Genomic DNA, 14,071 nt, shown 5'->3' with positions numbered 1-14,071 from the left:
CATTTGGGTCTGTATAATTCTTTGTTGTGGGGTTGTCTTAGGCATCGTGGGCTGTTCAGCAGCATCCTTGGTCTCCACTCAGTAGATGCCAGATGCCAGTAGTACCAACCCCAAACCCAGCTGTGACAACCAAAATTGCCCTGTGGAGGCAAAATTCCCCTCCCCCCATAAGAACCACTGGTCTAGCCGGACTAATTTCTAAAGAACCCATGGTGCTCCCCATGATTACCTCCTACCTAAGTGCTCCCCAAGCTGCATAGTGTCTCACTATATTTTGATTTCTATGCCTTGTGACAGCCTCTATTCTTTGTGAAGAGAGTATCAGCCCATCTCTTTTGTCTTTGGGTTTTTCTTGTTTGCTAGAACTTCTACCTCCAGGCACGGCGAACCATGTACAGTACCCCAGACACGGAACTTCTTTCCACCCCTCTATCCTCTAGGTGGAATTAAGCTCTTTCCTTCAATCGCCGTACTCACTGCAAACCCTCCTATCAGACCCCCGGTACACATTATACCTATTTATGTGCTTGACTCTCCATTTCCTTGACAGCAGAAACCGGGTCCTATTTATCTTCTGATTCTCAGCACCAAGTAGGCACTAATCAATATATACGAACAAACGAGCAAAATATAATCGATGATGGGTCAGGGGGACCTAGGTGGATTTCTACCAACACTGAGTCCATTGGCAACCTTTTCACCAGTTTCCTCCTAATGTTCTCTTTGCTGGTCTCCAGGAAGACGATCTTCCCTCCCGAGAGAAGTAGAAGTACCACAGAAGGTACTAATTTTGTTTTTCTCCCTCTCAGACATGAATATGACATCATCTGCTCAGTCGGCATGTCCAGGCCTTTCCCGATGGCTTTCTCATCCCAAACTGAAGGAGAAGAGCCCTTTTCCCTTGATGTCAGCATTTCTGCAAACCCTAGTTATTCCAGCCAGTGACACTTTTTATCCTTGGATATGTGTCCTCCTTTCCATGCTTTGGGAGTCCCCTTTGGGCCTGAGTTTCTCAGAGCACCCCCTCCCCCGAGCATTGATTGCATCAGTCTCTTTAAGTATTTCCCGTCTGGGATAATCTGAAGCTTGAGAAACAGAATTTAATTCTTGGGAATTCTTTAGCTTTACCACAGTTGTCCAAGATGGTGGCAGTGGGCAGAAAGAAAGGGACAGCTTTGAGCAATGTTAACAAAGGCAAGTGACAAGACTTGACGACCTGTTGGACGTGGAGGAGGGAGATGACTCCCAGATTTCTGTTTTGAAAAAATGGAGGGACTGGCGGTTCCTGCTGCAGAGAGGACGGCCACAGAAGGAGGTGGAGGAGGGGAAGGCGAGGTGGGGGAGCAGGCTGTCTGGGATGGTTGGAGTCTGAGGTTTCCATGGGAGACGGGGAGGGGGGGTTGGGGGGTCGTGTAGAGGAGGGAGTTGGATATAAGAGCTGAGGCTCCGGTTGGGAAATGCAACCCAGGGGCTGTTGGCATGCAGGTGACCGTAGGAGCTGAGAGCGTAGGTGAGTGTTCAGGTTGCTTGTGCTGTTGGCACACACACTTATTAAAGACGGTGCAGCAAGAAAACGACACGAAGGAGACTGTGAAGGAGTGGCAGAGACAGAGGAGAGCCAGGAGAGGTGCATGAGTCAAAGGCCACTGAAGAAAGAGTTTCGGGCAGCAGGGATGGCCAGCAGCTTTAAGAGATACAGGGAGGTCAGCGCCCATCTGGACAGAAAAGTGCCTGCTGACTCAGGAGCAGAGGGTTGCCGGGACTAAGGCAAAGGCAGCCTCATCGGAGTGGAGGGGCTGGAGCCCGGGGGCAGAGGAGCAGGGGGGCTCGGCAGAAGGGGCAGCGGGGCACTGACACAGGAACATGTCATTCATCCATCCGCTCACCCAACAAGCCGAGGGGCTACTGGGCCCCAAGGATATGGCCGTGGACAAATAGGCAAGACCCCTGCCCTCACAGTGTGCCCTTTCCGTTAGATGTAGTATTTTAGAGGGAGGATTTCTTTTAAAGACGGTTGTTAGAATCATCACCATTTGACAGAGAAGGCCAAGAGAGGTCAGATGGCAACTTGTTCAAGTTCACACGAATGTCTGAGCTGTGGGTCATGCCCTGACCCGTCTGGCCCTTTCCACCCTTTGCTGCCTGAAGGGGATGGAGTTTAGGTGGGAACAGATGACACAGAAAGCTGAACAGGGTGAGGAAGAATAAAGGTGCCAGGTGCAGGATTATTTATGGCTGGGCTGGGCCTACTCAGATCAAGCTTTCTATGTATTTCAGCCAGAGGCTTGAGACGTGGCCTGTGGTGGCCCCCACCCTTCCCCACACTCCCACCCCTCTTATTCAGGAGTCGATCTCCCTTTCCTGTGAGCACCCCCATCCACCCGGTTCCACTGGGGCTGCGTCCTTCGCCACATGCGCTGGTTAGGGGGTGGGCACAGGAACCCAAGCAAGGCTGATCAGCATCCCCCCATGGGATTTATATAGAGGCGCTGGAAAGAGACATGGTCTTTCTTCCTCTGCAACACTGAGCCTGGGGACCAGGGTAGGTCACCCACAGCCATCTTGACTATCTGAAGAAAACACCAAGCAGAGATAAACAGCGTCAAGAAATAGAGAAGACTGAGTTCTGATGGCGTTGCTTGGGCTCCTGGATCCAGCTCTGCCCAGACCTATCAAGAACTCTCCCAGACTTCCTGGTGGCTTGAACCAGTGGATTCTCTTTTGCTTCCTGATTTGAGTTGCATTTCTGCCCCCACAATGGAAAGGATCTGACCGATTATGACAAATATGTCAGCTGTGACAGTGTAAAATGTATGATTTACTCTTGCAGAAGCTAACTGACTCCAGGGGCTTCCTCCCCGGAGCCATATGTATGTGTGTCCTTCTAGGTACTGGTCCTACAGGTGGCGGGAAGATGAGTAAGACAAGAACTTAGAGAGCAGCCGTGGAAATGATGATGGGAACAAAAGAATCACCGTCTATAAAATGCTTTACATTCATTGCTCTGAATCCACAATCACAGGAAACAATTAGCTAGCAACTCCAGGCAGGGTTCAGTGGGTGCAGACCGAGCTGGAGAGACGCTCCATGCTATGGGCGCTTAGAAGAAGAGGGGGTGGGGAGGACAGGGTGCATCATGCATCCTGGGCTCCTCTAACAATGCACCCTGTCCTCCCCTGACACTGTTCTGGGTGGCTGAGCCAAGGTGGGGCTGGCGGAGGACAGAGAAGAGAAGGGAACAGGTAGTCTGGGGGAGGCTGTGTGGGTATGAACGCGAGTGTAAGAGCTGCTTCTCATACCTTTCCCATCCCGGCGTGGGCGTGTCCCAGCTTGACGACCACGGGGAAGTGTGGTGCTGTGAGCTGTAAGAGACGAGAGGAAACCACTCGTTAGCATCCCAGAGCAGTGCCACGGAGAGCGACCTTGGGCACCACGTGTTCTGTAGAAAGATTCAGTCATCTGGTATTACCCAGAATTCCCACAAGAACGCTTTGCCAGATGGTCATCCTGATGCAGCTCGAACACCCAAAATGCCAGCGTTTTGGGCCTCCAAAGGAAGCCCTTGAGCTCTTAAAAGCAGCCTGCCTGGGGCACCCACCGAGAGCCAGCAGGGAGGAACAAAGAGGCTGGTTTCCGATCCCGGCTTTACTGCTTGTGCAACCTCAGGCAAGCTCTACATGGATCTGTGGCTGAGTTTGCTCATCTAGCCATCCCATAGGATTGCTGTGAGGATCAAAGAAATTATTACACAGGAAGTCTTTATGTTCTAAGGACCCAATGAACGACAGCTTCGTGACTCCCATCATTGTTCTGCCTTACGTTATCGCCTCCCCCAAGTCCTCTCCAGGCCACCCTATGAGGTTTTTTAATAATGGTGGTCATGTCCACCAAGGGCACAAACATTTATTGGCCGCACCGTGTTGGGCACTGTTCTGAGCGACTGCCCTGTATCATCTCCCTTCAAGAGCCATGCTACTTGTCTTGTTGGTTCCCTATGGCATCCTCAGCTCCAAGAACACTGCGTGACCCAGAGAACGTGCTTGATAATGGAGTCTGTGCTTCATTCAACCAGTCTTCTCAGCAACATCTAGGAGGCATGCATGCTTCTCCTTATGACAGAGGAGGAGAGGGGGCTCAAAAGATCAGGTGCTCACCCATGTCCATGGTCACTCAGCTAGAAGTGAGGGCACCAGGTTCAAGCCTAGGCTATCCACTTCCTCCTTCATTCTGTTCATATGTTGTCTGAGATGTGTTTGCTGCAAGTCTGTTTGGAGGTGCTTGAGGGTAAATGTTAACCCTTCTAGCTATTTAGTAATAACATCAGTCCCCCTACTTGGATCAGCCCAGCCAGGGGTAATCATGTCCTATTCTCTGTGCTGTCTATCCTGGTCCTTGTCACTCGGTCCTGGATTGTCTCCTGACAGTGCTGTCTGTCCTGACTGTCTGGCTGCCTTGGGAGGAAGAGCCGGGCTCTTCTCTCTTGGTGCCCAGAGTCTAGTCTGACAGGGAGGCATTGCTGTAGATGCTTTGGAAGGGTCTGCTGGGGGTCACGGAGCCATTCGATGGGCCTCATCTCATTGTACCCACGCAGTGGCTCCATGAAGCAAGCAGGGAGGGTTTTTAATCACCATTTCACAGATAGGAACACTGAAACTCAAGGCAGGTGCTGGGAAGGGGTGGAATTGGGACTTGAATGTGGGCCGGTCAGACTCTAAACCTGATGTGAAAGGTTTCCCCTAAGATCTAGCTCAGGGCTTTCTGCAGTACATGCGGAATAAAAAAATTTTCCCTTATTCAGGCTAAATCTTTTTTTAAAGATTTATTTATTTATCTGAGAGAGAGAGACAGAGAGAAAATGAGTGCACATGTGGGGGTAGGGGCAGAGGGAGAGAATCTTCAAGCAGATGCCCGGCTGAGCATAGAACCTGACGTGGGCCTCAATCCCATGACCCATGAGGTCATGACTGGAGCCGAAACCCAGAGTCAGATGCTCAACTGACTGAGCCACCCAGGTGCCCCAGGGCTAAAATTTACCACAGCTTGGTGCCTAGAGAGAACAAATGCATCTTTTTAAAAAAGGGCAATATTTGATTTTGATTTCAAAAGCAGTATGTACTTACTACATAAAAAGCTTGGAAAATGTAATAAAGTGCTATGTTGTTATTACACAGAAGACAATAAAGATCACCCTCAGACTTTCAACAGTTTTGCTGTATTATCTGCTGGTATTCTTCTTCTTTTCATTTGTTCTACATTGGGAGTACACTGAATATCAACTTCTGCTTCCTGCTCTTTCCACTTACTGTTCTGTGGTGAGCATCTTCCTGGTGGTGATTACTTGTCCATTTAATAGTTGTTACAAAATATTGCACATATGAAAAAAGACTTAAAGAGTGCTCTCATGGATATCACCCCACTTGAGAAATAAACCACTGCCCACATAGACAAAGTCCCTGATAGACTGTCTCACAGCACTCCCTTCCCTCCCACCCAGAGGTAATCATCATGATATGAATTGTACTTATTACCTCACATTTATTCATATTTTAACTATTACATATGGTTCTCAAACAATATACATTCCACATTTTTAAACTTTGTCAGTGGTATCAAAAGAATCTATTCTTGACGATATCTTTAAGCACATTACGTTTGTGAGATTCATGCGGGCTCCTCTGTACAGCTTGGGTTCATTTTTACGGCTGCACAGTATTCTATTATATGAACATATTACCATTTGTCCACTTCCTGCTGATGCACAGTTAGGAGATTTCTATTTTTCCAATGGTAAACAATTCTAGAGCATCCCCCCTGCACCTGCAGGGAGTTTCTCCAGGGCACATGCACAGGAGCAGAATTGCTGGGGCCAGGCAATGCTCTTCTCAGTTTTGCCAGATATTGCTAGATTTGCCCCCAAAATGGTTGTACCGACTTTCACTCTCACAGGCAGAGAAAGAGCTCCTGACACGTGAGGTTGAAAGACTTAAATTTTACCAACCCAAGGGATGTGAAGTGGAATGAATGGGTGCATTTTCACCAAGTGGCTTTTGTTCCCCCAGCAGAGTCATCACACCTGGCCATCTAGTCACAGACCCTGGACACCTCCAGCAGTCCAAAACCTGCCCGGGTCACTACTGGGGCTTTATCTCCATCTCATTTTAAGCTGGAGCACGAGGGGAGGGGGAATGGGTGTGCTCTGTCTTCCCCTCCACTTCTCCTGGCCTCATTACCTCCCCACATGCTGACAGGTACTGGAAAGAACGTGGATGGTGGAGTTAAACTTACTCTTTCATCTGGAGCTAGATATTTAACCTCTTCAAAACTGAGTTCTTGGATCCGCAAAATGGGAATGATACTGCCTAACTTATTTTATGGTTGGGGGAGAAAGAAATGAACTAAGGAATGTCAAACTGCTTAGCACCCAGGGGAGAGTCAAACTCAAAGTGTAAAGTAGGACTGAGGGGAGGAAGGAGCTAACACTGGTTTCATGGGGGTGAGGACAGATGTGAAGGAAGGCTGGATGAAGGAGGAAGGAGAGCAGAGGGTGCTGCTTGGCAGTATGTGCTAGTATGGCAGGGTGTGAAATGCAGTCCAACAAAGGGAATCTCGAGGAACTTAGCAATTATCTTGCCTAGTCCCCATGTTGCCATGTGATGGTAGGTAGAATTTCTAGGAATGCTCCCCAAGGTGTCCCACTTATTCTCTGGAGGCTGCAAATGTGACAAGATTATCATACAAAGTCATGCAAGGATTGTTTTATATTATATGGCACATGTGACCCTAAAATATGGAGATATCTGGGAGGATCTAATCAAATCACATGAGCCCTTACGAGCAGAGAACCATCTCAGGCTGGTGGCAGAAGAGGGAAGCGGAGAGAGTCAAAGCTGGAGAGAGACTCAGCACACTATTCTTGTTTGAGATGGGGGTGGTTACTTGAGAAGGAATGTGGGTAGCCTCCCAGAGGCGAAGGTGGCCCCTGGCTGATAGCTGACAAGGAAATGGGGACCCAAGGTGTACCTCACTGCAAAGAACTGAATTCTGCCCTAACAGTCATGAGTTTGGAAGGGAATCTTGAGCTCCTGAGGAACATGCAGCATGCTGCTACTTTAATTTCAGCTTTATGAGACCCTAAGCAGAGCACCTTGACATTGACATGCCAGATCTACAGATCTGTGAGATAATATAGAGGTGTTCTTTTTGGTGGAATGTCTCGTAACAGCCAGGGATGGTACTAGGCACTTTACATATGGTAGCATCTTCCCCTCCCCATGAGACAGATAAGAGACCAGAGGCAAGCCATTCGCCTTAGGTCAGACGGGTGAGGAATGGTGGAGCTTCTCTTCCCTTTCAAGCTCTTTCCCTTCCTGGGCTGTTCAAATAGGTTCCAGAGGCCATTCCCATTTCCACTTATTTGCAACATGCCAGCCCCTCCCCTAACACAGACAGGGCTCAAAGGACAAAAAACATCTTGTCGGCTATTTTCTCTCTTCTCTTCCCAACAACAGCTTTATTTAGTCCCCTTGGGGATGGGAGGCCTCACCAGCCTCTGGCAGGCTCCTCGTCCCTGCTTACATGCCCTGGGGGGCTCAAGAGTTCAGCACTGCCCAATAGCGTGAGAGGCCTGACATCCTGTTAGAGGGGACAGATCAATTTTTGAAACCAGAGATCCCCACCCTGATAAGGGCCCTATTCAAAAGTCTCCGAAGAAGCCGAAATAAGTGGGGGTGGCTCAGTGCTCATGCTGGCTGTTCTTTTGGGGGGGGGGGTTGGAGTCAGAGCAGCAGGAGAAGCCCAGATCAGCACTGTAGCAACCTCCTCTCTAAGCCATAGAATTGGAGAACTGGGCTCGGAGGGGCCAGTGCAGCTTCCCCAAGAAGGAGGCAATTCCCTCTGCATTCATGAGTCTCCGGAGATTTCAACGCCTTCAGTGCCTGGTCCTGGCTAAGTATGGAGAAAACAAGGCCAGGAAGAGTCTGGAAGAGGAAAGAAATCAAAGACGAAAGAAGTCTGGGAAGATTTCCCTGGGGCTCCTTTCCATGCCTGTGAGCCTCTGCCTCATCTAGCTCTTGCTTCCTTCTTCTTTTTCGTCTTCTGTAGCTCCCTCCTACCCACCCCAAACTCTGCCTACCAGTTATGTACCAACCCACAGGACTTTCAGTTCTTTACTGAATGGGCCACACTCCCTCCGGCCACAGGGCCTTTCCACATGCTGATCTCTTTCTCTGAAAGATTCTGCCTAATGATCAATAATATAATATTAAATCAAATCAATTCAGTGGGCACTAGTTGAGTGAGACCCATGTGGCTGGCACTGTGCTTTGTGCTGGGCAGGGCACACATAAGATTGAGACAAGGCCCTTTCCATACTTGGCGTCTCAGTTGAAATGCTCTGTCCCCAGAGTGTTCCCCTGGCCACTGGTCTAAAGTCAGTGCTTCCTATAGTCTTTGCTATCACACTCTGAACTTTCCCTTCATAGCGCTAGGCACCAACTGTAATTATATGCTCATTTCCTTTGTGTCCATCTCTCCACTCCCCCGCAGGTCTCTCACAAAACAAGGTGATTAGCTTGTTTGTTTGTTTATTTATTATTAGTTTCAGAGGTAGAATTTTGTGATTCATCAGTTACATATAACACCTTGTTCTTATCACATCACGTGGCCTAAATGCCCGTCACCCAGTTACCCCATCCCCCCACCCACCTCCCCTTCAGCAACCCTCAGTTTGTTTCGTAGAGTTAAGAGTCTCTTAGGGTTTGTTTACCACTGTATCTCCAGGCTCCACACAAGGACTGGATATAGTAGACGCTGTGTATGCAGTATATTGTCGGATGGGTATTAGAGAAACCTCCCCTGGCAGGAAGAGATGTCATGTGCTAACAGGCAGAATCAGAAAGAATTTAGGGACAACCTTTTGATACAGTTCGTTTGAGCAGATGTTTGCTGGGGGAGCAGTGTGAACTAGGGTGGAAATATGGGAAGTGGCAAAGCTTGGGGGATACTTGCACCAGAGGTAGAAGTTCGGGATGCATTCTGCAGGCACTGGGCAGCCCTTGAGGGTTTGTGTGCAGAGGGTAGATATATATAAACCAGGTTTAGGAAGATTCTTCTGGAAGCTGTGGTAACAACAGTTCCCGTTTCTTAGACTGTAGCTGGCATGGTGCTAAGCCCTTTACATATACCACCTCATTTAAATCCCTTGACACTACTATGAGATAGCTTCTATTTTTACCCCCATTTTACAAACAAGGAAATGAGGGCCAACAGAAGGGAAGTTTCTTGCCTAGAATCACTCAGTAAGAAAGTGGGGGAGCTAGGATTTGGCCAGAGTCCACTGCCCTGCTTCCACACGGTGCTGCTTCTGGATAACCATTCTATGCACCATCAAGTGCTTCCCCTGTTCATAGAAATGGTGTCCACTCATTTGATTTGATTGGGTAGGTGGGTGGAGGCCAGCAGACTCATTAGGACAAGGCTGGCTACTGTAATAACCAAGCAGTTCAGGGCATGGCAGGAATAGCATGAACTTTGGAGCCAGAGGGACCCCCCCCAGAGTTCACACCTAGCTCCAACACCTATGGTTATGAGCCCTTGGGTAAGTCACTGACCACTCTGTGACTCAGTTTCTTCATTTGTCAAACAGGAGATTCTTGAAGAATCAACATTATAGTAGATGTGAGTCACTAAATGCTCACTGCCAGTGAAGAGGCTTAAATTGAGTTAGGAGATGTCCAACGTGGCACGTAGTAGGACGGCAATCCACACTAGTTCCCATTCCCTTCACATCTGGGATCTTGGGGCCTCAGGTAGGGGGGACATTAAAGGCTGATCAACAGGACTCATTCAGTCCTCAGATACAGGAAGGGGAGAAAAGAGGGGAAGGAAGCCTGATGCCCGGGTTGTGAACAGGGAGCATGATGAAGCCTTTGACAGAAAGGGGGCAGTCCAGAAACGGGGTTTGTTTTGGGCATTTCAAAGAGACTCATTCAGAAGAGAGAATAGAAATACCCCAACAGCTGCTTGATAAACCTTAACGTCGTTATGCAGTGTCTGACAGAATCTCCTTGGAAAGCACTTCACACAAAGACACTCCCGTCTGGAGGGAGGAGAATGGATAAAATGACCTTTGACAGTCCTTTCCAATTCTATACTGTTGTGACAAACCCATAAATTCCCATCTAGACGACCAAAACAAGTTGAGACAACAGCTTACAGGGCTCTGTGTGACCTGGTCCCTGCTTTCTTTCCCACCCCCATCTCACCCATGTTCCCCCATCAGCTTCTCTGTCCCAGCCTTACTGCATTTCTTTCTGGCCCTGATATTAGCTTTGCTCCCTCCAGCCACAGGGCCTTTGCACGTGCTATTCTCATTGCCTGGAGCACTGTCCCTGCTCCTCCTAGATATGCTTCAGATCTCAGCTGTAATGTTGCTTCCTCAAAAAGCTGGCTCTCACCTCCTGGCTTAGGTCATGGCCTGCTCACCTCTGTCTCCTTCCTAGCACTTCTGCCATTTTTAATTTATCTGTGTGATTGCTGGACATACGTCTAACTCCCTCACTGGACTGTAAGCTCCATAAGGAGCTGTGGATCTGTGTCTGTTGTTGCTTATCATTGAATTCTTGGGGCCTCTCCTGAATTATAAATCTGCCTCCAGAACCCAGACCCGAGGTAGTCTCATAGGCACCTCCACTCAACATTTCCAAGCAACCTCATGAACCTCCCTTCCAAAATGCTCTCTCCTCCTCCAGTATCCTAACCTCAGTCACCGGCCCTCCACCCACCCAGGTGCCCAAGATAGAGACCTCGCCTGCCTTCTTCATTCTCGAAACTACCCTAGACCCAGGGAGGGGCCCAGGAAATGTTTGCTGAGTGAGGTCCGTGGTTTCACCAGCCAGCTTAACGCTCTCTGCCCTTGGAATCCCACCTCTGAACCCTCTGCATCACCTCCTCCTACATTTAGTGTGTCTTGGAAAAATACTGGTGGCATATTTAGAAAAATTAAACTAAACCTGCCCTACCAAAATACAAACATTCCTTTCTCTTACATTTCCTGTTTCCCTGAGAAACGGAATAGTCAAAAATAAACAAAGCGATAGGATGGCAATATTTGTCCACAGATATGCTTTCCTTGCTCTCACCGTGGGGTTTATGGCACAGAACAGGCTCGGGCTGCCAGACTGTCTCCCATGAGGATTCTCCTGGGTGCTGCTCACGGTTCAGACAGCATCTTCTGTGAAACTGCAGCTCTGGGATCATCTGAATGACTCGAAGCGTCTACCAGCTCTCTGAATCCCGGAGAGACGTGCCGCCATGGCATTTCCAACAGCCTGGGTTTTCCATGTAAATTTCTGCTACTCGCGGGCTGTTCAGTTCCATTTCCCAGGGGGAAAACCCCTGTTATCAGTCCGATGAGCTCTAACATCGTTCCTCTGCTTAGTGACTTCAGAAGATAGCTAAAGAATAACCACACTGCCTTGGTGTAGGTTATGTTCCAGTGTAATGTCTTAAGATTAAAGATAAATCTGAAGTTTTGGTTAAAGGTTAAAGGTACACCCGGTGGTGGTGGCCAGAGTGAGCACTGCTTACTTGGGGCTAGGAGTTAAGGGACAGACCATCTTCTCTGGGCGGGGGGAGGCTGTATGGGGGGAATGCCACAGCATGGGGAAGAAGAGCAAATGCAGGCTTTGAAGCCAGGCAGACTGGAGATTTAAATACTGTTGGTGTTGCTTCCTACAGGTGCACCCGGGGGCAAGTCTAGCCTCTCGGGTCTTGGCTCCTTTTTCTGTAAATGGGAAAAGGCACAGCAGCAATTCAAGTGATTGTGAAGATTTGAGTTCGTGTGTCAAGTACTTGCTACCTACAGCTGGACCCCAGGCTGGAATTCTCTGGGGATCATTTGAACCAGCATTTTCACTTCCTAGAAAAGCACCCCTCATTACCACCTTATGAACATTTCTTTTGACATTTTCATTTCGGTACTAATGTAAAAATGTGCTTTGAAATTCCTCAAAAATTATCATTAAGTTGATTAATGGATTGATCTGATCTTTCTTACATACAGAATGACACTATGTACTTATTTTCTTGTACAGAAATGTACCAACCTTTGAGGATGGCAAGCTGCCTGGTTTTTATCCTGTAAATCTTGCATAACCTTTCATTTAATACAGTGAGATCTGACCCATCATAGCTGCAGTGATAGTGCCTGACTTTTTTTTTTTTTTTTTTTAGAAAAAGACTTTATTTATTTACTTCAGAGAGGGAGAGAGCTCAAGCGTACAAGCAGGGGGGTTGGGGAGAGGGAGAAGCATACCCCCCACTGAGCAGGGACCCTGATATGGGGCTCAATCCCAGGACCCTGAGATCATGACCTGAGCCGAAGACAGACGCTTAACCAATTGAGCCATCTAGGCGCCCTGACTTTTTTTTTTAATAACAGCTTTATTGAGGTACAATTTCTATACCATGAAATTCGCCTTTTTATAGTATATAATTCAGTGTAGGATATTCACAAAACTGTGCAAATATTATCACTATGATCTAATTCCAGAACATTCTCATCACTCAGAAAGAAACCCCATGCCCATTTGCAGTCACTCCCCAGTCACCCCTCCCTCCAGACCCTGGCAGCCAATGCTCTACTTTCTGTCTCTGTCAACTGCATATTCTGGAAATGTCATATAAATGGAATCATTCAGCACGTGACCTTTTGCGACTGGCTTCTTTCACCAAGCATAATGTTTTCCAGGTTCGTCTATGCTGTAGCAGGTGTCAGCACTTCATTCCTTTTTATTGCCAAATAATATTCCATTGTGTGGATGGTGACTGATTTTTAAATACATCTTGGAATGGCCTGGATGTGTATTTCCAGTGACTGCAAACCACAGAGGCGAACGAATGTCTTAGCAAGTTTCAGTGAACAAGGATAATATTTTTGGATCAGAAAGAATTATAATAGCCAGGGGGGCATCTCACAAATGTATAATATTTGGGAGGGAAGAGGATTTTTTACCGGTAAACCAACACTGGCTTGCAGGTATCTGCATCTCATGTGTATCAAACCTTGTCTGCTCTACTCTGCACTGTTTCTTCAGCCCTTGCAAGCAGAGGGCCTGAGCCAGATCACTAGTCCAAATATCGGAGCGAGCAAGACCTCAGCTTCTAGCCACATTCTTAGAGACTTTGTCATCCCATAAACAAGTTGATAAAGAGAAGGGCTAAGAAAGAAGGATGTTTAGGAGCCAAAGAAGGAAGTTTCAAGAAATGTTGGTATGGGGTATCCATGACCAGAATAAAAGAGAGAAAATTATCTCTGGTTCTCCCTTCCCCTTACAAGACCATTATCCCTTCCCTTCTGAAAATCACCTTAATTTTCCAAATGCTCATGGCTAACTCTGAAGCCATTCAGAGAGGAGGCTTTGAGGTGTGGATTTTATAATCCTACCAAGAACGCTAAAATTGTGATTGCCCCTATATGTTTATTTTCATGTTTATTTGTTGAATTCCATGAGGGCAAGGCCACTATTCATTTTGTTCATTGTTCGCCCAACACACAGCAGGTGTCCAGTATTTGTTGATGGAAGTCACCGAATGAACTATAAAAACAGAGTGCTGAGAGGTGTATAAATATGAGGTGCTATCATTATCACCACCATCATCATTATCAGCATGTACTGACCGTGCTTTTAGAGATGCCCTCTCCCCCACATGGAACCTCCTGTCATTCCAGGCGCCCAGTATTCTCTTGGTACCTCTGTCCTTATTCGGGCCCCACCAGGGCACCCACCCTTCCGTTAGCTTCCTCTTCCCGCTTCCTTCCATCTATGGAGGAGGCTGCAAAGCATAGTGAGTGCTTGAGTGTAGCTTGCCTGGGCTGAGCACTGGGCTCTACCACTGCCGAGCTGTGTGTCCTTGGGCAAGTTACTTCACTTTTCTGTGCCTCAATCTCTGCACTGATATATAGGGTTAAAAAAACTATGTTCCACATAGGTTGCCTCCGGGTTTAAAATGAGTTAATACACAGACAGCACTCAGCTGTGCATGTGGCGAGGGCTAGACCCACGCTCGCTGT

General features: G+C 47.9%; 1 protein-coding gene across 2 annotated transcripts in view; it reads right to left on the bottom strand.

The window, feature by feature from the left end:
- Window positions 1-14,071, bottom strand: part of SYN3 (synapsin III) — a 451,755-nt gene that overhangs the window by 74,443 nt on the left and 363,241 nt on the right. For both annotated transcript variants that reach the window (XM_087868774.1, XM_087868775.1), the window contains exon 7: window positions 3,300-3,362. In XM_087868774.1, the coding sequence (XP_087724900.1) occupies window positions 3,300-3,362 (63 nt within the window). The remainder of the gene's footprint in view (window positions 1-3,299; window positions 3,363-14,071) is intronic.

Source organism: Ursus americanus, chromosome 17 (genome assembly GCF_024610735.1).
Source record: "Ursus americanus isolate L20-20 chromosome 17, mUrsAme1.1.p, whole genome shotgun sequence".
Taxonomy (NCBI): Eukaryota; Metazoa; Chordata; class Mammalia; order Carnivora; family Ursidae; genus Ursus; species Ursus americanus.
The sequence above is the reverse complement of the archived record's forward strand: the minus strand, read 5'-3'. Positions and strand labels throughout refer to the sequence as shown.